The following is a 24,978-nucleotide window of genomic DNA, read 5'->3' as shown; positions in this document are numbered from 1 at the left end:
CTCTTCCCCTACTCTCCTCAAGGCTAGTTCCTTTGGTCACCAGATCTCCTCTGCGATATTACCTCTTCCTGGTGGCTTCTCTGAGGAACGAGTCAAAGCAGCACTCACCTCCCCCTCCTCGCCCTAGCCACTTTGTCACATTACCGTCTTATCTTCCTAATGGCTTTTGTGATTCCTGGAATCATCTTGTTCACTTATGGATGTGCTTGTCTGTTACCCATTTCTTCCTGCCATCCTTCTAGAATGTACGCTCCATAGAATGGGATCGATGTTTGTACTGTTCCCAGCACCGAGACCATGGCTGAAAAGTAAACAAGAAAAAAAATACCTACAGAAGTGAAGAAAGGAAGGGAGCCAAGGACGAAGGTGGGAGGGGACAATAGAAAACGTAAGCATGCCCCATTAGGTGGTGTTTAATTTTCTCTTGTTCTGTGACTGAATAGACCATAGCCGTCTGTAGAATAGGCCTGTCATTCAGCGCCTGTGTCACTATTTCAATTAAGAAAACATCCTCATCCTGTAATTAGAAGATGATAGCACTTGGTTATGGTCATTCCTCGGTCAGAGGTAGGTCTTCTTTACTTCTGAACAATGACATGTGGTTTAAGTTTTAAACTGGCTATACCTGAAATAGAAGAGTGTGCACTAATCCTTATTTTGTCTTATCAGAAATAAAGCTCTCCATTAGAGCTTTAAGGCTTGAACATAAACAAAATGCTTAAAAAGCAAATAATCTTTTTCTCCAACCCATAACTATTGTTAAACCTAAATTTTTTTTTTTTGAGGAAGATTAGCGCTGAGCTAACAACCACTGCCAATCCTCCTCTTTTTGCTGAGGAAGATTGGCCCTGAGCTAACATCCGTGCCTGTCTTCCTCTACTTTATATGTGGGATGTCTGCCACAGCATGGCTTGATAAGCAGTGCGTAGGTCTGCGCCTGGGATCCAAACTGGTGAACCAGGGCCGCCAAAGCAGAGCACACGAACTTAACCGCTACACGGCCAGGCCTGCCCCAACCCTAACTTTTTTTAGATTGATTTTATTATTGTTTCTTTAACATTTTGGAGATCCAACCACCCCAAAGCTGGTGCAGGCAAGCAGGACATCTGGCTAGCCTGTCATCAGCAAGTGCCAGAGCTGCTCTTCTATCTGCTCCAGCTTCGCTTCCTTGTCAAGACTTCCATTCCCTTAAACTGCCAGGACCACTAGTAGTGAAGGCCTTCTCAGGCAGCCGCAAGGTTCATTTTTCCTTTGGATTTCTCTACATCTTTTCTGTCTGTGCAACTGTTGCAGAAAGACACAGCACCCTTTGACTAGATCACAATAGTAGCTGCAGCCACATGATGCTCCTACTTTCCAATCAAATGGGAGTAACGTTTCATGCTGTGCGTCCGTACAAACTCGTATGCTTTCTTTGAAAACTATGTACCCAACCACTGTCTCCCCTTTTGCTTTAGAGTTTAAGAAACTCAGAATAGAAATTGTGGCTCAATGATAGCAACTTTGCTGGCCCTTAGAGTTCAGCAATAATATTTTTCTTCTCCAAGGTCTTGATTTTCTGTTTCTTTACATTTTTCCAAGAACTGATTTCAGTATTATTTTATATGTAATCTTGTTGTAGGCTGCCTTTAGGTGTATGAAAAATGTATTAATTTTTAAATTCTATTCCAATGTAGGTCACTTCTGTAAACATCTTAGCTGCTATCATTTGAAAAACAGGTTTAATTGAAATGTATACAAGTTATATACTTCCCAGCTGGTTCCCTTAGCAACAGTTGCAGCCTTTTTCTAGCACAAGCCCAAGTTTCTACCATAAAGTAACTGTGAAAAAAACACCTAACCAGAAATTTGGCATATTTTGTTTCATAAGCGATTTGAGCTCATAAGTTTGTCATTAGTCTCTGACATGTTCCAGAGAGCAAGGCTTATGAACTGTGCATCAGTCCTGAGAAGTAGCAAGTGTTATATGCGTCATCTATGACCCTCAGCTGTACCAACTTAATTTATAAAATGTGATTGCTAAGCCAATAATAAGGTCCTGAACATGATCATATGATTGCAGTGAGTCACCTGCCAATTGAAGGAAAACAACGCTGTTCTCAACATTTATAATTTCCCTAAAAAAATCTCTCTTGTTGCTATGGTGATTTTGATGCTTTTTAGCTACAAAAGTAAAAATTCTACATTGTTACTACCATAATTAATAAATGGCAAACCGATCAGATGTGATGGATTACGAAGGTGTCATGGGACTATAATTGTTCAGTTCTGTAGGTGCCACAGATCATAGTCTAGAAAGAGAGACAGCATCAGATAGTGGTCAACAGCAAAGCCCCAGGAGCTGCCAGGTGGGAATTCTGCCCTTCATAGCTGGGACTTTGGGCGAGTTATACAACCTCAGTTTCCTCATTTTTAAAATGGGGATAATAAAACTACCCCTCAACCGTGTGGATCAAATGAGTTAACATTTATACAACATTTAGAACAGTGCCCGCACATAGGAAGCACGATTTAAGAATTTGTTCAATAAAATAAATAAGCTGCACAGTGAAGCTTAACCAAACTTTATTAGTACTTTTCAAAATTTCCACCTACAAACTGCTGTTTTCAGGTCCATGAATGGCAGCATCTCTTTGGTCGAATGTTTCTAGATAGAAGCTTTCAAATTATATAGATAAATTCATAATTTAAAGAGGAAACAAGAGTGCTGTTTTTTGTGGAATAGCTATTCTCACTTCAGAGAACCTATAATGTGTGGAAATCTATGTCTTATTTGTGTATGTGTCATTGTGGACAATATTCTTAACACTTTAGATTTAAAATTCATATATTATTAATTATAAAACTTAGTTTAGTAAATTCCAATCTTTGGAGTTAAACCAAAATGCTTTAACTCCCAGTGCTATGTGTTGTTTTACTAGCTATGCGTTCTTTGGCAAATTTCTTAAGCTCTCTGTCCTGCCTGAGAAATACAGAAAAAATGCATGGAGTTGTTGTGTTGATGAAATAAGATCCTATAAGTAAATTGCTTACATAGTCCAATGTTAATAATGAAACGTTGTATTTTTTAATGGCTAATCAGTAAATAGCATGAAGATATTAAATACCTTTTTACCTTCTCATTACAAACCTGGCCCATCCCAGGGAGCCCTGCCTGAATGATCCTTCCCCATCACCATTACTGATACCTCCTGTTTCTTGTGTCTCGTTAGTGCATATTCCATTTACGGCACCACATCTAAAACTTTCTAACATGTTGATTTGGAACTATCGCCAAATGTACTCATGTTTTGTCTTCTCATCTCTGTTATAAGCATATTGAGGGCAAGAACCAGTCTCCCCCTTTTTTATCTCTTTTAGTTAAGCCCTGTGCACCTTTCTGTGCACCGTAGACTGTTTGTTATTTCTTAGTGGATAAAAAGAGTGGTCATGATGCATTTCTTTTACCAAATGGAGGAGGAATGAGACCCCAGGTTGAGTCCATGTTGAAGTGGAATATCTAAGAGGAACTGAAGAGAAAGTCAAAGAAGCCCCGTAACACCTAGTGTAGTGCCCTGCTGAACTCAAAGGAAATGACTGTAGAAAGGAAAAAAGAGCGATGTACTGAGAACGTTATCTTGTGTGGTACCACAATTAGGGACATAGAGGAGGATCCAGCAAAGCAAGAGGAGAAGACCGATTCAGATAAGTACTGGTTATACTAGGTAAGTAGAGTACCCAGAAAGCCAAAAGGGAGAAACTCTTAAGAGGTGGTGTGTATGTGTGTGTAGGCCAAGACAAATTAAAATTAAGAAAATGCCACTGGATTTCATGAGAAACCTAGACCATTGGAAACCTTTAAAGAGTGCTATAAGCAGATCTACAGAGGCTGAATCCAAATTAAGAAGGATTCAGAAAGAATAGGTGATTGGGAAGTGAATGCAGCTGGTATAGACTACTGGTTTAGGAAGGAGATTGGATATGAGATGGCAGAGATGGAAGGTTCAGGAAAAGTGTAGATCAAGTAGAAACATTCTTGGATTTTAAATGACAATTGAAAACAAATAATTGAAAAGCTCAAATAAAACTGGTCTCCTTTCCAATGGCATTTTTATGCCTGACTCAATTCAGCCTGAGAAAACTGAGACGTATAAGTCAATCAGAGCCAATGGTTTTAATTTTTCCTAATATACAGGTTATTTTAAAGATTAAGGCATGGGGGCCGGCCCCATGGCCGAGTGCTTAAGTTCGTGCACTCCGCTTCTGCGGCATCCCACATGCCACAACTAGAAGGACCCACAACTAGAAATACACAACTATGTACCGGGGAGTTTTTGGAGAAAAAGGAAAAATAACATCTTTAAAGATTAAGGCATGGATTTGCATGTATTTAAAATATTTTTAAACTGATTATAGTAAAACACTATTGTTGAAAAGTTAGTGTCTATAGTTTTAGATAATTATCTGTATTACCATATCCAGGGTCATACCAAAAGAAAAGAAAAGAAAAGAAAAATGTAGGATTTTTATTTTAAAAATGAATTATGTTTTATATCTGAATAGGTTCCCCAAGATGAATGGACAGGCTATACCCCTCGAGGTAAAGATGATGAAATTCCATGCCGAAGAATGCGGAGTGGCAGCTATATCAAGGCCATGGGAGATGAAGACAGTGGGGACTCAGACACAAGTCCCAAGCCTTCTCCCAAAGTTGCTGCACGAAGAGAAAGCTATCTCAAGGCTACTCAACCATCCCTTACAGAACTCACCACACTCAAGTAAGTGTTTCCAACACTATAATTCTGGTAATCCAAGCTCCTTGTATCTCACCTAGGATCAGAGTGTGTGATTCCTAGTGTAAGTGGGACAGAAAACATCCTACAGATGGAGCAGTGTGATGCATGGGATGGTCTATTGAGTTTTACATTGAGTCTGACTTGCATATCCCAGTGCCTTCAAAGACATGGGATCCAAGTGTACTCTGCATAGATCGTAAACTGAACCCCAACCCACAAGAAGAAGAGTTTGAAACAATCTAGAATGGCTTCTGAAAAGAATTAAGATTTCTGGTCAATGAGAGGATCTATATGTCCCAACACTTGGACATTTGTTCAAGCACTAAATCTGCAGGGCAACTCTTCCTTAAAAGACCCTTGAACTTTTCAGATAATCAAGTAACACAATAGAACAGATTATCTTGGAGAAGTTTGTAGAATGTGACTATGCTTAAAAATCGGGTGCTGGGCCAGCCTGGTGGTGTCACAGTTAAGTTCGTATGCTGTGCTTTGGCAGCCCAGGGTTCCCCAGTTTGGATCCCAGGTGCGGGCCTATGCACCGCTCATTAAGCCATGCTGTGGCAGGCATCCCACATATACAGTAGAGGAAGATGGGCATGGATGTTAGCTCAGGGCTTATCTTCCTCAGCAAAATAAGGAGGATTGGCAGCAGATATTAGCTCAGGTCTAATCTTCCTGAAAAGAAAAAAAAAGGGTGCTATGTGAAGATTCTCGATATGTTTTTAAATTTAGACACTCAATACATATTATAATTTGTAAGACCTCAAAAATGGTTTTTTATTTTGAAAACTATGGTTATGAGTAGTGTTTACCTTCATTTATGCTGTTCCTAAACACAGAACAGCATCACAAAAGAAACTACTGAAATTGATTATTTTAAGCAAGGCCCGATTTAATTTTTAACATTCTTTATAGAGGGTAAATCAGAGCCTTGGAACATATCATCATGTTATCATCATTTGGACCTGAAAACTATATTATGGATAATTCGTGATTTTAAGTGCCTTTGATTCTATATTTTGAGGAAATATATATTACTATTCATGCATTTATATCACATTACAAAATAAAATATTAACAAATATTAACAAATATAAATAAAATATAAACCAAAAAAGACCAAAGCAGTCGGGTCAAGAAAAACAAACTAGATTGTTAGCCTACAACACTGCAAAAGCAGCTGACTAGTCTATGCTGGGGATTCATTTGAATAACAAAGAACATTATATTTTAAAGAAGCAGACAGGGAGAGTCCCCTCATGAATTTTTTTTTTCAAAGGGTCATGTGGAACCATTCTGGATCATTTCCAAAAAAAGATTAATACCAATGACATTAGTAACCCAACCCAAGATAAAAAGCTCTTCTTGCTCTCTTTCGGCTTCCAGTTGTCCTTCCTGTTTGCCTTTAACGGCATGTATTCGTTTCCTAGTGCCACCACGACGAAATGTCATGAACTGGGCGGCTTGAAACAACAGAAATTTATTCTCTCACAATTCTGGAAGCTAGAAATCTGAAATCAAGGGGTTGGCATGGTCGTGCTCCTTCTGAAACCTGTAGAGAATATCCTGGCTTCTGGTGTGGCCTGCAATCCTCGGCATGCCTTGCTTGCAGCTGCAGCACTTCCATCTTTGCCTTTGTTGACAAAGGACACTGCCTTCTCCCGTCTCTGTCTTCACATGGTTCTCTTCTTAGGATCCCAGTCATACTGGATTAGGACCCTCCCTAGTGGCCTCATCTTAGCTTAATTAAATCTGCAAGGACACTATTTGCAAATAAGGTCATGCTCACAGGTACTGAAGTTAGGACTTCAACATATCTATGTGGGGGACACAAAACAAGGTAAAAGTTGATCATGGAAATGAAAAATAGAAATAGGTCTTCATTGCACTTCAGCACACCTCACAGAGGCTCAGAAAATTAAATATACCTAGTCTGGAAAGAACTGGATGTGTCACAAAGGCAATGTAATAACTGGATATGTAATAAAGGGCCAAGGTGGTATGAAATGAGGGTGGCCAAGGACCCTTTTGGCAGCTATCTTCTGTGGATTTTAAAATATCTCTCTACTAAAGACAATAGTAGGTAGTCATGGCATTAATTGATATCTTCCAAGAGATGCAAAAGAGGGAATGCTTTGGGCAAGAAAGTCACTTGAACCTTCAAGATATCATTTTTCTCATAGTAAACCAAGTGGTATGATTCTGCAACATGCAGAGCCCCTCTCACCTCCTTAGTATCCTGTTAGTTTATCCGTCAGGATGCAATTGTACATCAGCTGAATGACGCTTTGGGTCTTGGATGATGAGATAGAGAGATTGCTGCTGCTCACATCCTCAGGGATCAGAACAGAAATGAAGAGCCCTAAGGAGACGAGGAGAGTGTCTGAGGAGGCTGAGGACAGGGTGAGTGCAGAAATCTACATTCACAGTTGTGCCTTGGGGCTGCTGTTGTCATAGCTTCAGGACTGTGAGAAATCTGCTCTGAAGTCATGGGAACTCTTTCATTTGCCTTCTATAAAATACTATCTTCCCTTAATGCCCTGGACCCTATTTTTACAACCATCATCTATTTCTGTGACTGCTCAGAAGTTTTAAGAGCAGAAAGAGGCAAATGCACAGAAAGTGGCTAAGCTGATGGTAGAGAGGTTTACGTCAGACAGTAAAATCAGTCATTGAGATGAGTTGAGTTGAGTTAGTGACTACTGCTATTTTCTTCCCCCAAACGTATGGAAATTCAAAGTGGTAGTCTATTTACTAGGAGACCCCTAGTAAATTGAAAAACATTGTCTTTACTCAGGATGGAATTTCACCAAACCATCTCCATTGCCCTCTATTTTTTAGCAGGCAAGACAACATCTGACCATTGTTCAAACATGCCTTTCCTCTCTGTGCTACCATCCCATTCCCCAGACTTATTTCTCATAGTTCGCTTTGTCTCCATTCATTTCTCCCTCCCCTGCTTTAGGACTTCCATTTCTCATTACAGTCTACATGAAGCTTCCATCCTCCTCTACGACATAGGATTATTAGTGATTACTAGTTTAATGGTATTTAAGGAGGTACACAAAGAGAAAAGGGAAATATACTATGGAGGCAAAAATTCATATATGACACGACTCATAATCAATGCAGTCTTTTATTCCTTGATGATGTTTTGACTGGAGATCAGTATTTTTCTAGAAGATTGAAGCACTCTGTCTCTCATGAGAAAAAAGATCCCCATATCCTGGAATTCTAGTTCCCCAAAAAAGAAAACTGTATTTTTGTTCCTACTTCTTTGACATTTAAGTCAATTTTTTTCCTCCTTCCTCCTCAGCAATTCACAGGTTTAAGGATGAATCATAGCCATGAACTAAGATAACTAAAATTAGCCAAGTGAGATTGGGGCGACATTTTGTTTGAGGTTTTCAACTCCCATTTTCTCTCAGAAATATTGGAGAGAAGGTACTCCTACACTTTCCTACATTGTTTTTCTTTTCCCTTTTCTATTTTCCAAAGGCATCTGGAGGGTTTATTTCTGAGGCTGGTTTTCATCAGCTTCTTAATGTCCGTGATTGTGTCTTCTGATGTATAAGGCCTAAGATCGGTTGAACATCCTGGAGTCAGGAGGAATCTTGAGAGAGTAAACTCCATCTTTGGGCTGCAAAACTCCTGTAGCTACTCTCTGAGGACCAATATTTCTCTCATTTCTTTCTCTTCTTCCACAACTATTAACCAATCCCTTCACCTCACCACTCTAGCTCTTCCTTCTTTCTTTGCTATTGACTAACAATGAACTCGAAATGGTATATCACCTGAGAATGTTAGTATTTTCAAAAATAACTTCTGAATGTTTAATAGTAAATTCTCAGGCAAGGAGGGGAGAGGTTTGGGGGCTAGAATTCCCTCAAAGCATGTCATCACAGCTTGGCTCTGATGAAGCACTTAAGCCTTTTACTTGGATTGGCTACAATATGCTATTTATTCTGGAACTGATACTCTTGCCTGCTACCATGATTAGTTAAAACCCTGTCCAAATCCCATCTTGGACTTTTTTTTTCAATATACTATAAAAAGAACTTTTTAAAAATAACATGAAGTGAACTGTCATTTAAAAGATTCTAAAATTAAATTCAAATGTCCATTAATTCAAATGCCTAAACAAATAATGCTTTAAAATTTCTTCATACTTATTTATCCCTTCATCCAAGGACTAAGAAAAATCTTCTCCCGGAAGAACGAGCCTCTAACATTACAGATTTCTCATCTCCCCTGAAATTGGCGAGAAGGGCCCCAGTCTTCTGTGCCTGTTTGGCTCTGGAGAGGACCAAGCAGAGCTCCTGGCAATTTTGATGAAGTATCTAACAAGAGGCTTCAGGAAGGTTTATTTTCAGTCCTAAATTCCTTGGAGAAAAATAGTTTTTCGTCTTCAGGCTAGTTAATTCTGTTAATCTTCATTCTTTCTCTAATGCTGAAACTTTTTTTTTTTAAATAAATTGGTGAAATACTAAATAGCTATGTGGCTTTTGGCAACTGGATTAATGTCTCTGAACCTCTCCCTCCCACCCACCCCACAATTAAATGAGAGGCTTGGGATGTTAGCAAGGATGACACCAGTAGATGACTCCCATCACAACTACCCCACCACCCCTCCAACCCCCGCACCCGCACCTTGTGGCAGACAGCATTAGCCGATCCCAGCTTTAATGGATTCCAGCACCCTTCCCACTGAGGCTGGGAACTCCTCTCAACACACTGCTCTAGCCACCAGTTCACCATTTAGAGACAAAAGGACATCGTAGCCGTAAACAAAATGATTTGAGAAGAGATAGATAGGGTGTTCTCCTTCAACTTTAATTCTGGAAATTTTAAATGAACCAGTTTTACATCAGGAACCCAAAACTGTAGCCTCCTGTTGGAGTCTCTGTTTTTTGGTTATCTTTGTATAGGTTTCTTTCTCCCCTTTTTCTCTCTAGACACACTGTGTCCTCTGCCGGTTCCTCATATTCCACACGCCCCTCCTACCCACCTACAGTTCCTCATGTTCCTTCCCCTCCCAGAAAAAGGAGGGGGAGGATATGAAGATGGGAGCATTGCGATCTTGTTTCCTAAGGATGTGAACCATATTTAAGAACATAGCATAATATATACCATCCCATCTTTGTCCTAAATGGTATGAAATGTCTCTGTTTTCCTTTGTTGTCTGCTTTCTGCAAAACCTTTGCTATTTCTCTCCTACCTGTTCCTCAGTGTAATTGTAACATATAACACAAATCCTCCTTTCAATGGGACAGAGAACAGAATAACAACCTGACAATACAAAATTGTGAATTTACCTCCTCAGTGATAAACTCAGGATAGTTTCCTACCTGTCCTTGACGATAACACTTTCTTCTGTTATCCTGTATCCTCCCAACTTTCCCCCACTTCCAAAATAAGAAATGGAAAAAGTTTAAAAGAGGGGAACTCATTCACTTGCTCATAGCCAAATTACCAACATACCTTTCAACTCCCTGCTAGAAATAAGCCTGGTTAAAAAACAAAACAAAAAAAAGCTTGTATAAGAAATCGTCTATTATATTCAGCCTGCATCACCACACCCCGCTTAAAAAATTGGTCCCTCTTTGTGGTCTGAATACTCTGCTCTAAAGGAGATGGGCACCTGTGAGTATTGTAGTCTGTACCATGTCCTGGTCTCTTGCTATGTAATTGCTCTTTAGAAAAGCCTGGTTTGGAAGGAAACCTGTGGAGACTGGGCTGTCCCTACAATGATCATGACCTCAGAGAGGAAAAATTACTTGTGCATCTTTGAGGGAGGTGAAAGAATGAAAGGAATTTCAGATGCTTTTTAGAAAGAAAGAGAGTTTAAAACATAGGAGCGAGATTTAAGTTTTAATGAGGTTCTAAGTGCCTGACTGAGTGCAAAGGGCTTTATATTCCTTTTTTTTTTTTTTTTTTTCATTTAATCACCACAACTCTATACATGAGATTTTCCCCACTTTACAAATGAGGAATCTATGTCTTAGGGAGGTTAAATAGCTTGTCCAAGGTTACATGTCAACTAACTGTCAGAGCTAAGATTTGAGCCCAGGTGTTAAAAGCAGAAATAACAAAAAGCTGGGTAGAATGCCAGACTTACCAAGTCTGCAGAGATGAGCTGGGTAAAAGAATGTTCAAAATGGAAGAAAAAGGAAGATCAACTGGGTATGGACAGCTGAGAAGCAGTGCTGAGGAAAAAGAGACATTCAAAAACATTCATTCTGAGAACACAGTAGATTTGAGGGGGATGTCAGAGGCTGCAGTGAAGTCCGTTCTGACCAGAAGTGTAAGCAGGCAGACTTGCAGCCGAAATCGGAAGGACCTTGACTCAGGATTGCCTGTGGTGAAGGGAGGAAGGACAAAATGACCAAAGGATCAGGCATAAAGGAGGCATTGGCTGACGGGGGTCAGAGGGAAAAGAGATGGCCTGCGTCCAGCAATGTCAGGACTGCGCTAATAGCAAATCCAGTACCTGGACCTGTTCTGTGGCTGTACAGTGTATAATCGGCATTCTTCACGTGACCTGGCTGTACATGGCTGTGTAAACAAAGCCCTAAAGACAGTAGAGGATATGAGCATGGGAAGACCCCAGAAGAGGGTTCTGGAAATGAAGATTTGCCACTCCCTTTAGGTAGTATTGATCAAAAATGTTACCCACCGTCCTGCCAGGAAGACTGCTGTTCGCAAAGAGCCTTAAAATTCCTTTACTTTGCCTGTCTGCTAGCTACCATTCCCTCAATGTAATATTGATGTTCCCTATTAAAGTGCAGACAACCAGGTAAAAGAGAACACCCTAACTGCAATCAGAAATTGTATTCACGTAATCATTCCCTCATTCATTCATGTAACAAACATTTATTCAATACCTTTAATATTGAAGTACTGTAGGAGTCATTTATACCTTGGTTTCAATAAATTTATTAAATGCTTTACTAAAATCTGGTTACGGTCAAGCGGGAGTAAGTATTTATTTATTTATTTATTTATTATAGTATTTAGATATACTTGAATCTAAAAATGGCAAAAGCAGGCACTATAGAGAGGAAAGAAACTAAAACTCAGAGGCTGGTGGTATTAAAATTGATCATTTTGTTCAGAATTTTTTTCTGGTCAGAAAAATCCACTTTACCTGGCATGGGCAGGGCTTTTTTTTTTTATTATTATTACAGGTTACTAGTTTGTCAGCATAGTTCCAGTTATTAGCTTTGCTTTCATTTTACATCATTAAGGAAATCGTCCTCAGGCACCTCAGATGGCAGCACACTATGCCGGAATGAAAAAAGCTACTTTAAAAGGAAGTCTAAGCAGATGTATAAGGAGCTGCCTCTAATCCTTTTTGGAAGCAGGCTGGGTGTAAGTACTAAATAAATGGTACCTTTACAGAGGATGCGTGTGGAATAGCAAAACCATCGACATTCCTATGTAGAAAACAGTACGAAATGAGATCAAAACTGCAGCCCAAAGAATTTAGCTGAGCTGCAAGGAGGAACTTCTAACAGCAAAGTTATTAATTATTGGATAAATTAATTTGGGGATTTTGAGAGACACTTCCAGGCATCTTTTAAAACAATCTGAACTATATTTCCTTGAGACTGTTGATAATTCTGCTTGGAGACTTGGGTGGAATGGACAAAATATCTGTATGAGATTTTTCTGGCCTGTGGAGTCTGAGACTTCAGCGTGAGACCAGCAACATCTTCTTATCGTGTACACTGATCCTATATTTTTAAGCTAAGCATGCAGGAAGATGAGATTTCAAGGCACTCAGTTCACTACTCCCTAAGTGCATCCCTTTTCTTCCTGACCCTTCCATTTCTGTCACCTGAATTACCATTCTCCTAAATTGAGTCTTGAAACATTGTGGCTAGCCTCTCACATCTTCAAGCTTTGGGGCTTCAGTCATCTCTCTTGAATGACTGCAGTGGACCAATCTGCCTTGTTGCCACTATTCTCTCTCTGCAGCAGCCCCTTCTATGGACTTTCTACGAGGTTGCTGGGAAATCATCTCTGAATCCCATTTTGTCTATGCACGTAGCCCTCAAGAGCATTCAGAGTTTCAATAAGACTCCATCCCCCTTTGAGATCTTCTTTCCTGCTCTTCCCTTACAAGTATTCTTGGCTTCGATCAAATGGAGCTACTAATTGTTCTTAGGATCTATTTTGCTAGCTTCAGTTCCATGCTAGTCAAGATAGGCTAGATTATGCTGGAAGTAAAAAACAACCCCCAAATCAGAGAGGCTTCTAACAGCAAAAATTTATTTCTTGCTCATGCTACCCTTCCATCTTGGGTCAGTAGGGAACTTTGCTTGCCATGGTCACCCAGGACCAAGTTGTGGATACGCTACATCAACAAAGGCTCCCAAAGTTACCAAGGCAGGGCAAGAGCACAGCGTCTTAATGTTTCTACTTGCAAGTAGGACAGGTCGCCTCCATTCCCCTTTCTTGGGCAAAAGCTAGTAACATGGCAATGTCTGCCTTCAAAGAAGGCAGAGAAGGTAATCTTACCATGTGCCCAGGACATGGATACACAAAACAATATTTGTCAAGCAGCATTAATAACAATCAAAGTCTATCCTTCTGGACACCAAATATTTGGCTCACTGCCTTTCTTGCAAGCAAAATATATTCATGCCCCACCATCACCATCAAGGGGAGAAAACCCAAAAGCCCTGTCCTGCCCCTATCTTAGCCATATAGCCTCAAAATTTATGGTCTGTGGGTGATGTGTGATAGTCTGTACATCAGGGAATGATACACTGTAATATCTACATCTGGTCCAGATGTGGTTTTCTGCGTCTGGAGACCTGCAGACTCAAAAAGACAAACTATTTGCCTCCCACACACCCAAGACAGAATGGCAGAACAAGGACAAAACATCCACAATAAATACTCCCTTTCAAAAGGAAGCAGGTGGGAGATAACAGTAGTCATTAGTCCAGAACTAATCCCACTGGGTAAGATGTCCAGGCTCCAGGGTTGGGGAATGTTTCTGATTAGGCTGCAATTCTGCTCCCTGAGACCAACTTCCGCATTCATTGTTCTCCATGTCTCCTGGCTCCCTGCTCTGGGAGAGTCTTCCATTTCTTTTATCTTCCTTGACCGTATCCAAAGCACACATCAGGGAAGGTGTACTCCTTGGAGCCCAAAAGACATTTTAGGACTCCTCTCATTACTGTGTCTTTTAATTTAGGCTTGTGCTTCTTTGGGTAGTGTAGCTTGCTCAAGACTATAGTCAACTTCCTATCTATTGGTTCCAAGAAGTACTATGTAATGATCATCACACACACAGAACCCTTCTAGATATAATGATCATTTTTGCTCTATTTGTTTGCCTTCCCACCCTCATGCCTCTATTTCAGATACTCTCAGCTTATCAACTTACTAGCTGCTTTTCTCTGAATCATTTTGTCTAATCAAAAAGATTTACTTAATTGTGTCTTCATTCTAAATCATCTCACTCCATTCAGAGGTTTGAACAATGGGGTGGCCATATCCTTTAGTTGAACCTTGTCACAAGGGGTAGTTCTCACCATGTCTTCATCACTCAAAGGCCTTCTCAGATTTACCTTTTACCACTGGGTTGAAATCAGTTACTTCTTCCAGTCCCACAAGTCACAAATGTCTAGCCTCTCCTTATTCCCTTTCATTACTGCTTGCAATCTAACCAGTTCTTTTCTGAGTTTATTTCAAACTGCGCAACACCTTGCTGAAGGCTGCCAACAGCACCCAACACATGCTATTAACATTGTGTCTTGCAACTACTTCTCCTAGAGTTAAGAAATTATTTGTTACATTATCTACTTTCCAAGCGTTGTAGACAGCAGTTTAACAAATGATTCACCAATGCATAACATGGATCAGAATGTTTCCAGCCTCTGATAACAATTACCTTGCTGCCTGCTACCAAATCCTGAAATTACAGCCACATTTTAAGGTATTTTGTTGTTGTTACATGAGTAGCCCAGTTCTGGTATGAATTTATGTACTAGCTAGGATAGGCTAGGTTATGTTTTGTTAATAAACAACCCTAAATCTCACAAGTTTATTTCTTGTTCACAATATGTGTCCATCATGTGTTGGCAGGAAGCTCTGTTCATTCTATTCACTCAGATAACCAAAAAGACAGAAGGTGTATCTTATTAGGTATTTCCATGGTCATTGAATCAGAGAAAGGGACTGTGGTGAATTGGGCAGTGTTTCCTGGAAGTGATACCCATCACTTTGCTCACATTTCATTGCTAAAGCCATCTACATGTCCACACTAATTTCAGAGAGGCAGAGGAGTAAAATACTACTGTGTTCCCAGAAAATGAAAAGCCGGGTATATTTGGTGAACAGCAGTAATGGTACCTCAAGGCTTTTGTTTATACTGTTCCCTATCCTATACCCCAGGAATGCCATCTCCTCTTCATTTATTGATTCAAAAAGAGACTTACGATAGCATGGTACTCAAGAGCGCAGGTTCTGAGGTGAGGTTATCTGGGTTCAAAATCATAGCTCAGTCACTTCTAGATGTGTTACTGTGGGAAAATCATTTAACAAAACATTCTGTGTCTTAATTTCCTCATTAGTTATACAGGAACGATAATATTTCCTACCTCAAGAGTAATTGTGAAGATTCAATAAGGTAACATTTGCAAAACACTTAGAATAGTGCCTAACACATGGTCAATGCTCCAACCATGTTAGCTGTTACCATCATTATTATCATTGTTGGCTATATTCTATGTGCCAAACATGGGGATATATTAGTAGTCAGGATTCCTAGTATAATAGAACTTACAGTCTAATGGAGGAGAGGAGTAGAAGAAAGTCTCCATTCTTTTCAGTCTTTCTCTCAAATTTAACCTCTCCCTATTGGCTGTTATTTCTTCCTCCAAAGAGCTCCCAAAGCACTGTGTTGAAACATTTCTCAAGGTAGTGATAGCCTTCTTACTGTTCTGTTTTCTCTATCCCCCATGTGAAAGGGGGTTTAAATGCTATCTGAAGTAATGTTTGTGAAGCACTTGGCGCAGCCCCAAGGCGGTGCTGAATGAATGCCAGCTCACCATTGCACAGTCCCCATGTGCCTGAGGTGCCTTGATCAGCAGCTTGAACCCATAGTTGTTGAGTTGAATTGTCATCTAACACCTGCCCGGCACCCTTTGGCTGTGTATGTGCTTGCTTAGACTCTTTACCCTCCCTCTGCCTCTGAATCTGTGCTTCTCTGAAAAGCTCCCTGTTCCTTCTCATTCCTGCTTAGCAGTGCCAGCACCTGGAGGCTTGGAGCTCAGTCTGGCAGGTACACATTAGCATGTTAAAAATATCTATGCAGCCGTCCCTAGTACTGTCATCCACTCTGAACATTAGCATATTTCTCTCAGTTTATCTGGGGAATCCCTGTTCTTTCTAATTACGTGTGGAGGAGGAGAGTGGCTATATGAAACCAGCGTTAACTAGTCCTTTTAGAATTGGGGAAGGGTGCTCTTCAAGGATCACATTAACTACTTGGCACTCTTCCAAACTTCTTTGTGAACCCAAATAAACCAGTGAGGAGGAAATATATTTAATCATCTATCCTGATAACTGGTAATATTTAATTTGCTTCCAAGCCTATTTTTCAAGAGAAATAATTATAAATAACAGTTTCTAAGGTGTTTTCAGAACATCTTATTTGATCCTGCCAGTGGTATCAGAAGGAATTTAGAATTGATTTTAACCAATACTTTACAGATAAACCAAGAGTTTCACATGGTTGTGAGCATCTTGAGTTACAGCCGGGTTTGGTCCTGGGTCTTAAGCTCCAGCTCTCTGCTTTCCACTCTTTCTTCCTCCCACTGCCTCATGGAACTCTGAGGACTTTTCCCCGAACAAGACTGTCATCACCATCTGGACATTGTTCCTGACTTCTGGCTCAGAAACTTCTTTTAGTTCTTTGGACCACTGCTTCTTCCCAGAAAAAGCAGAGCTGAGAGCTCCAGGCATAGATCCAGGTTACCAACTGCATGTGAAATTGCCACCACCTCGGTAGCATCATCCCTGTGCCAGATTTCAAGAGAAATGGACACTCTTAGGCACAGGCACTGAGAAGATTGGACTGATCTTAGAGCTCAGGTCTGGAGAGTGTGGGATTAAAAAACCAAGATAGGACCACCATCTCTGGTTGTCTCCCTTGTTCCCTTTCACTCAGTGAAGAAAGCTTGTGTTGGAGTTTTAGAGTGAGAAAAGCTAGATTAGAATAGTTGGCCGTGTCCATCCAGCCTGAGACTGTGCTCTTCTTCATTGAAAGGAACCACTGAGCGATGCTGGGCTGGGTCCATCAGCTGATGAGAGCCAATGGTGTGCATCTCTTCCCAACTTCACACTGGTTTTGTCACCCTAGTAGTTGGATACTGACCATGATGGGAATATCTACACGACAGAAATCAATAAACTACAAATGAGAGCTGTTTCTTCCCAGAGAGACAGTTTTCAAACATTTACCTGTGTACCATTGCACATTATCTTCATGTAGTCTTTCTTTGGGGATAAGATGAAACAAAAATCTTAGAATCAAACCTGGAAGGAACCTTAGAGATGATCCCAACCCTGTTATATTACAAACGGGGAGGTGGAGGCCTGGAAAAGAGCAATGACTTGTTTAAACTATTCAGCAAGTCTTAGGACCCAGGCCTTCTCAGTCTCAATCATGAATTCCTTCCAGAGAAATCAGAGTTTTCAGGCTGCTACCTTCCCTGAGGGCAACAAGAGAAATATATGGCTTTGTCTCTACTGCACATATATGACTAAGTGCCACCAACAGGGATGAAAACAATTTTGTATAATTATTTGTAAGTTTGAAAATTACATTATGTATGTTAAATTACATTATGTATGTTACTGCAGACTAAAAGTGCTGTAATTGTTCAGAAAGTAGAAAAGTTATTACGAAGTGGAGCTAGGAAGGGATGGCTTCATCAAAGGAAAAGGATTCGACCTGGAATTTGAATAATTACTCAGAGGCTACAGGCTGGGGAGAGGAAAAGTATCTGAATATGAAGAAACCAAGCTGAATGATGCACAAGAAGGAGTATTTAAAAATGGGAAACTATGTTTGGAAAGATAGTGAAGACTGTTATAAGCAAGATCCTTAAATATCCAGAGAATTCGTTTTATTTTAATCTGGTTAGTGATAACGAATCGTTGATGACAGAGAAGCGGAATGAAGTGATGGAAGTGTTGTTTTAGAAAGCTGGCCTGCATGGTGTGGAGTGAAAAAGCCAATCACAAGACAGCTCTTCTCTTATTTCGATGGAAGTGTATTCTCTATTCTTTACATGGGTATCTATGTCGAGAAGGGTGTTTTCTAACATCTCATAGTCATTCTCTCTTTAGGGAGGCTTTATGGTTGATTTTTGCTTTCTTTTCAGTGCTTTTCTTTTTTTGTTGTTTTGTTTGTTAGAGTATATCTAATTTTAACCAAAATAAGTCATCTGGAAGAATAATAATGACAAACACCATGAAGCACTCCCTATATGTCAGTACCTATAATAATTCCAATGGTACCTATAAGACAGGAATTATTATTTTCCTGAATTATACTTTGAGAAAACTGGGACTCAGGAGGTTAATTGACTTGCCAAAGGTCACAGAGCTAGAAGTGCCCCAGCCAGGATGTGAATCCAGAGCCCATACCTTTAACCACTCTACTGTACTGCCCCTGGATGGGATAGAGAGATGCACTGGAGGCAGAGAGTTTGAAATCAAGTAAATGAGCTGAGTGAAAGTTACACTGGTCTGCACATGAAACGCTAGAAGCATAGACTAGGGTGATACCAGAAAGGGCTGGGTGCAGAGTTACACAGATACATGAAGATACCAAACATCAAAAGTCAACCAAGAATGAGTCAGATCCCTTCTTGTAGTTTTCTCTTGTTTGTGGTGGTGATATCTTCCACCACAACAAGCGCCAGACCTACACATGTCTCTTTTCTGTTTAGGAACAATGGGAAGATTTCCTTTTCTATTATGTTAACAATTAACAATAATACTCATAAAAATTTCAACAGCACCAGAGTATTTTAGTAATATGTAAAAGTATTCCTCCCCTATCCAATCCCTTTTTACTCCTCTTTAGAGGTAAGAATTTTAACCATTTCTTGTGCATATTTTCAGAAATGTTCTATACATATATGTGTATATATTTGTACACATATACACTTTTTTCACATATAGTTCTATAATTTGTTCTTTTCACTTAAAATTATATCTTAAGCATTGTTTGATATAAGTGCATGTAGATTAACTTTTTAAAAAATTCTATCTAACAACTGCAAAGTATTCCATTGGGTATTCAGTGATTTGTATAATCACTTCCCTCTTTGAATGGGGAATATTCTTCACGCAAAGTTATAGAAGGTGAAAAGGCTTAGTTATAAGAAAAAGAGATATTTACAACCTATCAAAATAGTCATTAAACTATAAATCTAGGGTAAGAGTGCAAGAATGAGCTAAGAATTTTAAGGTAATTTCAATAAATGTGAAGACTTAGGATCTCAAAACACTTGATCATTTGAAGAGAATGAAAATGAGGCAAAAAGCATAATATAAAGTGAAATATGTTCCCAGCCACCAAAATCAAAAATATAATCATAAAACGTGCCTTTCAATTCTTTGCAAGTAGGACTGGGTTCTATAAGAGGATGGTTGAATATAAAAAATCTACCATTGATAAAAAACAACCCAGAGGCCATTGTAAAATTAAGTGGACTTTTTGTTTTTTGGGTTTTTTAACTTATGGTCATGGTGATATTTGATCAACCACTAGAAATTTCCAGCTTATTTTCCTTTTTGAATATTTTGAGATTTGCTGAGCTGTTTAAAAGATAGGTTAAGGTCTTCTTTCTAGTCCTCTTACCTGGGCTGTTTTGAAAAAAACAATAATCATTTTGGGTAGAGGAAATTTCAAGTATTACCAGGAGGGAGAAGTGACCCTTAAGGAAAATAAATCTTAGGTTGTTTTTTGTTTTGTTTTCCCAAATAAAGTAAATCCATTAAATACCTCCACTACTCTACCCTCTGGACGTTCCTTGAGTTTATTAACTCGTTGCCCATAGCAACCACCCACACTTTAAGCAGCTGGGCTGCGTATTGTGGAAAACAGCTTGGCGAGCCTCTGTCTAGCTTCCATGATCATTTCCTGTGTCCTGGAGTTAAATCTAAGTAATAATTTAAATATATTAATAATATATTCTGTGCTCCTTTATTTAAAAAGAGAAAAAAACCTCTACTTTGTAAATGACATGATAAAATACTGAAATATAACAGTTGTGATTTGAGTCTGCTGGCCGCCCTCAATACTGTTACGATGAAATCACTTCAGGAACCAGAGGAATGCTGTGAAGAAACAGTGGCAGAAGGGACAGCCACTCCCTTCATCGTCTTCCCGCTCCTCTCATCACAGCGCCCACTCCTCCAGGGCCCACCAGTGATAATCAGTCCTGCTGATGTAGAGGCAGCCAGAAATACTGGGAAAGGCCGATCTGAGTACAGATCTACACTTTACCACTTTGCAAACTTAGATAAGTTACTTAACTTCTCTGAGTGTGGGATGTGTTTGTTTCATTCTTAAAATGGTTCTAATTATCTCAAATTAAATAAATATTATGAGAATTAAATGAGCTAACAAATGTTAAGCACCTATTCTGGAATGCTTTAGTCAGTAAGCATGTATTTATTTAGTGTTTCCAGTGTGCAAGATAGAAATTTTACTTAAAAATAAATAAACAAACAAACCTAGAGGAAAGAAGACACCTGGAAAACCATAGAAACAGACACATTTACAGAGAATGGGTTCCTCAACTACCCACAATGTGCCGAGCCAATGGGGCACACCCCGCCCGGCCCAGTGAGATTCTTCTCACAGAACTGGAATCCTATTCTCCAACCCAAGTGGCTCCCCCAGGACTGGCCCTGGACCATGTTTTTCTTTTACTTTGTAGCTGCCCTGGACTTTGATCCCTGTAGGTTCATCTCTGGTCCCTTTCCCCAAAAGGAAGGTACTTCCCTGGCTGACCTGAAAGGCTTCTTGGCTAAAGGAGCAGTCTGCTCTTACCAAGCTCTCTCCAGTTTTGCTCTGTGACTGAGGCCCTATATGGCTTCCCTGGAAGTCCTGTCTCTGTCCTTTATCCACTCATTGATTCGTCAACTCTGTCAGAAGACTTCACAGGCAGGTTGCTGAGCTTGATCTGTGGTTTGGTGAAGCTAACTGTTTTACTTGCTTTTCTAAATGAGTATGTTTGCCTGTGTTTCCAGAAAATCAGTGTTGGAGAGTGGGGGTTATGGTGGACCAGATCCTTTGGCTTAGAACATCATGATACACTGATTCCTTGAATAACTTGACTAATTTAGGTGAAACATACGCCTCTGACAGTGTACGGGGTAACCTACCTGACCCACCACTGAAAATGTTAAGAATGTGCTGTTTGCATGCCCACTAGCCTTTAATGGTAGAAAGATTTCGGTCTTCTCTTATTGTTCATATGTTTCATCCTTTGATCTACACCTGGCATTCATTTTCTGTCTCTGATCACAGTAGCTCAAGAAAGGATGGTGATGCACCGCAGGAAGGAAAACTACTGGGAAACACATTTTTAAATTCTTAAAAATGAATTTTAGTGATAATTTTTACCAACAAAGTGCCTGCTCCTGGAGTTGCTTGGATAGCATGATGAGAACTCACCAGCTCCTATCTCCCCCTGTGCAACTTCAGCTCTTAGCTTAGTGGCTGAGCGTTTGTGACTGACAGGTTTATAGCATATTCGTGGATCAAGCTCAGGTTACGCATTTTGGCTTCCTCCCAAGGTCTATTGGATGAGTTGTCACTTGGTACATTTTCCTTCTCTTTCCTCAAGGGAACACATTGCCTGAGTCCTTCTGATAGAGTGTTATGACTATTAGAATCACTTTTCAAATACAGTAGTTATGAGAACATTTCATTTTTATGTAGTTTTTACTTTGTAAAACTTTGTCATTATATCTCATTTGATCATTGAACAGCCCCTCTTCTATGCAGGAGAATCTGCTCCACCAAGTACAAGTCATGAGCAGAACTAGGGTTTAGGCCAGGTCCTCTTACTCTTCAGCCAGCATGTTCTCCAAAATACCAAATGCCAGTGAAAAATGGGTAAAGCGCATAAGTTTTAAAGGAAAACGAGAGTTGTTTCCTCCAAAGCTTCACTATGGAAAATTTCCCAAGATGACCTTGGGTCTAGAGTTCTAAGTGCCATGCCTATTTTAGTTACAAATTAACTTCTCTCTCTCTATGCCTACACTAGAACCCAGGACAGATGCAAAGGAGTGACATGAGTAGTCAACCTCTGATAATAGCTCTATGAGGTTGCTGGGGAAACCTGGCTGCCAACTGGCAATAAGCCAGTGGGAGATGTTGATTCTTACCTCCTTAATCATGTTAACCCTTTTATCATCAGATGGCATCTCTCTATGATTGGCCAAGACCTGTGGCTCTGCTCACTCCACTTGTTCAGCCTCATAGCATTGTCAGATGCCTGAAGAGATCATGCAATGAAAGGATAATAAATTTTGTTGTGAGTTTTGTTTGGTACATACAAAGAGAACATTTGTGTTTTATTTGGGTAATTTGCACTCATCAAGCCATGCAACCCTAAAAAAACAGGTATGGATAATGGGGGAAAAAATTATAATGAGTGTCTAGCTTAGGTCTCAATAATAAAGTCCCTTGTCTGACTCAGTGGGGGAGATTTGGAGACATCATTATCATGGCAGCACGAGAGGATACCTTTGTCCGTCCCCTTCAATCTACAGAGCAAAACATCCATAACCCAACAAAGGCTACATTTCCCAACACACGAGGACACCAAAGAGATCCACACATTGGTGCATATGAAGCTGGGTGCATTGGAGCACATAGAGGAGGCTAAGCCGGAGAACAGCAAAGGCAGTGCCCAGGACACTGGACCCCTGGCCACGGTAGCTGAACCAGCCACCCCTAGCCCCAGAGAACCCAGTGGGCAGCAGTGGAGTCAGACACGTGACTCCAGCCAGCCAGCTATGACGGCACCTGCAGTGATGGGGAGTGGAGCTGCAGTGGAGGCAAAGCCCCAGGATCCTGGGCTCCTGGCCACAGCTCAGAGCGTAGTAGCGGCAGCAAAGGCACACACACAACTTCAACATCCCATCCACATCAGCACCTGTGACCACAAGGTAACAGACAACAGTAGAGGCAGTGCCCTGTGAACCCAGCTTCCTCCCCTTTCCCCTCCCCAACCACAGTGGTGAAGCTTCTGACCTAGGTGGTCTCAGAAATGCAGAGGTGTCAGCCATCCCTGTACCCCCATTGGTGAAGCCAGTGACTGCAGCAACACCAGCAACAGCAAGGCATCATTGATTCCCATAGGTGCAAGGAGCACCAATGAGAGTACTGGAGACACCCCAAATAAAAGCAGTAGAGGGTGGAACTTGCAGATCCTCAAATATAGCCAGAGACACCTCAAGCAAGAGAAAACAAAAACTAGCACTAAAGCGCCACCTACTGAAAGACAAAAGAAAAGCCTCTAATAAGTTTGAATCAAAACAAAGCTATACCTAAATATCAGAAAAGTGTTTGATATGACAAATGAGCTGGAGGAGGACTAAGTCAGGGAGCACCACAGAAAGCCACAGTAACACAGTATCACAAAAAGAAAATAACAATGCTCCAGAAATCAAACATAAAGTCATGGAAGATTGTGGTCTAACATAAAGAATTCAAAAGACTGTCATAAAGAAACTCAACAAACTACAAGAAAACTCAGAAACTCAGTTTAATGAGCTCAGGAATAAAATAAATAAACAGAAGGAATACTTTATCAAAGAGATTGAAACTCTAAAAACGAAGCAAACAGAAATTCTGTAGATGAAGAACTCAATAAATGAGATGAAGAAAGCATTAGAAATCATTGGAAATAGACCAGACCATATGGTAGAGAGAGTTTTCAAGCTCGAAGATAGAAACCTAGAAATGATGCAGGTAAAAGAGGAGAGAGAACTAAGATTTTTTTTTAATGTATAAATTCTACAAGAATTATCCAACTCCATTAGAAAAAGCAACATAAGAATATGGTTATCTCAGAAGGAGAAGAGAGGGAGAAAGGAAGAGAAAGGCTATTTCAAGAAATAATAGCTGAGAACTTCCCAAACTTGGGGAAGGAACTGGATATACAAATCCATGAAGCTAATAGAATACCCAATTATCTCAACACAAAAAGACTTTCTCCAAGAAACATGATAATAAAACTGTCAAGAGTCAATAATACAGAAAGAATATGAAAGGCAGTCAGGGGGAAAAAACAATAACCTACAAGGGAACCTTCATTAGGCTATCAGCAAAGTTCTCAGCAGAAACCCTACAGACCAGGAAAGAGCAGAATAATATATCAAAATATTGAAAGATAAAAACTGTCAGCCAAGAATACTCTATTCAGCAAAATTATCTTTCAGATGTGAAGGAGAAATAAAAACTTTCCTAGACAAACAAAAGCTGGGGGAGTTCATCAGCACTAGACTTAAAAGAAATGTTGAAAGAAGCCCTCCTACATAAAACAAAAAGACAAAGGCATACAAGGCTTTGAGTAAGGTGATAAACAGACGGAATCAGGAAGTTGCAACTCAATATCAGAATAGGTTAGCAAACAATTATAAAGGTTAAAGAGAAAGGGTGCATTAAAAATAACTATAACCACTTCAATTTGGTAACAAACTCACAATACAAAAAGGAATAATTTGCAACAACAAAAACATAGAAAAGGAAGAGAAAAAGGATGGAATCTGCATAGGCAAATGAAGATACGATACTATAATCAGAAAAATGACTATCTTATCGATAAGATCTTTTATACCAACATCATGGTAACCACGAAACAAAACTTCAGAGCAGAGTCATGAAACATAAAAAAAGAAGAAACTGAGAAAAACATCACAGAAAACTACCAAACTGAAATGGCAGACAGAAACACATGGAAAAAGAAACAATGGAAATATAGAACAACCAGGAAACAAAAGACCAAATGGCAGTATTAAGTCTTCTTATATCAATAATCATCCTAAAAGGAAATGGATTGAATTCACCAATCAAAAAACACAGAGTGGCTGGATGGATTAAAAAACAAGACCCAAAAATATGCTATCCCCAGGAGACCCATCTCAGCTG

The 24,978-nt window shown here is 39.9% G+C and overlaps 1 protein-coding gene across 27 annotated transcripts in view; it reads left to right on the top strand.

The window, feature by feature from the left end:
- DLGAP1 (DLG associated protein 1) overlaps positions 1-24,978 on the top strand; it is an 843,303-nt gene that overhangs the window by 581,669 nt on the left and 236,656 nt on the right. For all 27 annotated transcript variants that reach the window (XM_070629775.1, XM_070629776.1, XM_070629781.1 and 24 more), the window contains one exon: positions 4,543-4,757. In XM_070629775.1, the coding sequence (XP_070485876.1) occupies positions 4,543-4,757 (215 nt within the window). The remainder of the gene's footprint in view (positions 1-4,542; positions 4,758-24,978) is intronic.

The sequence above is a fragment of the Equus przewalskii genome, chromosome 7 (assembly GCF_037783145.1).
Source record: "Equus przewalskii isolate Varuska chromosome 7, EquPr2, whole genome shotgun sequence".
NCBI classification, from domain to species: domain Eukaryota; kingdom Metazoa; phylum Chordata; class Mammalia; order Perissodactyla; family Equidae; genus Equus; species Equus przewalskii.
Note: the sequence above shows the minus strand (reverse complement) of the source record. Positions and strands in the feature narration are given on the sequence as shown.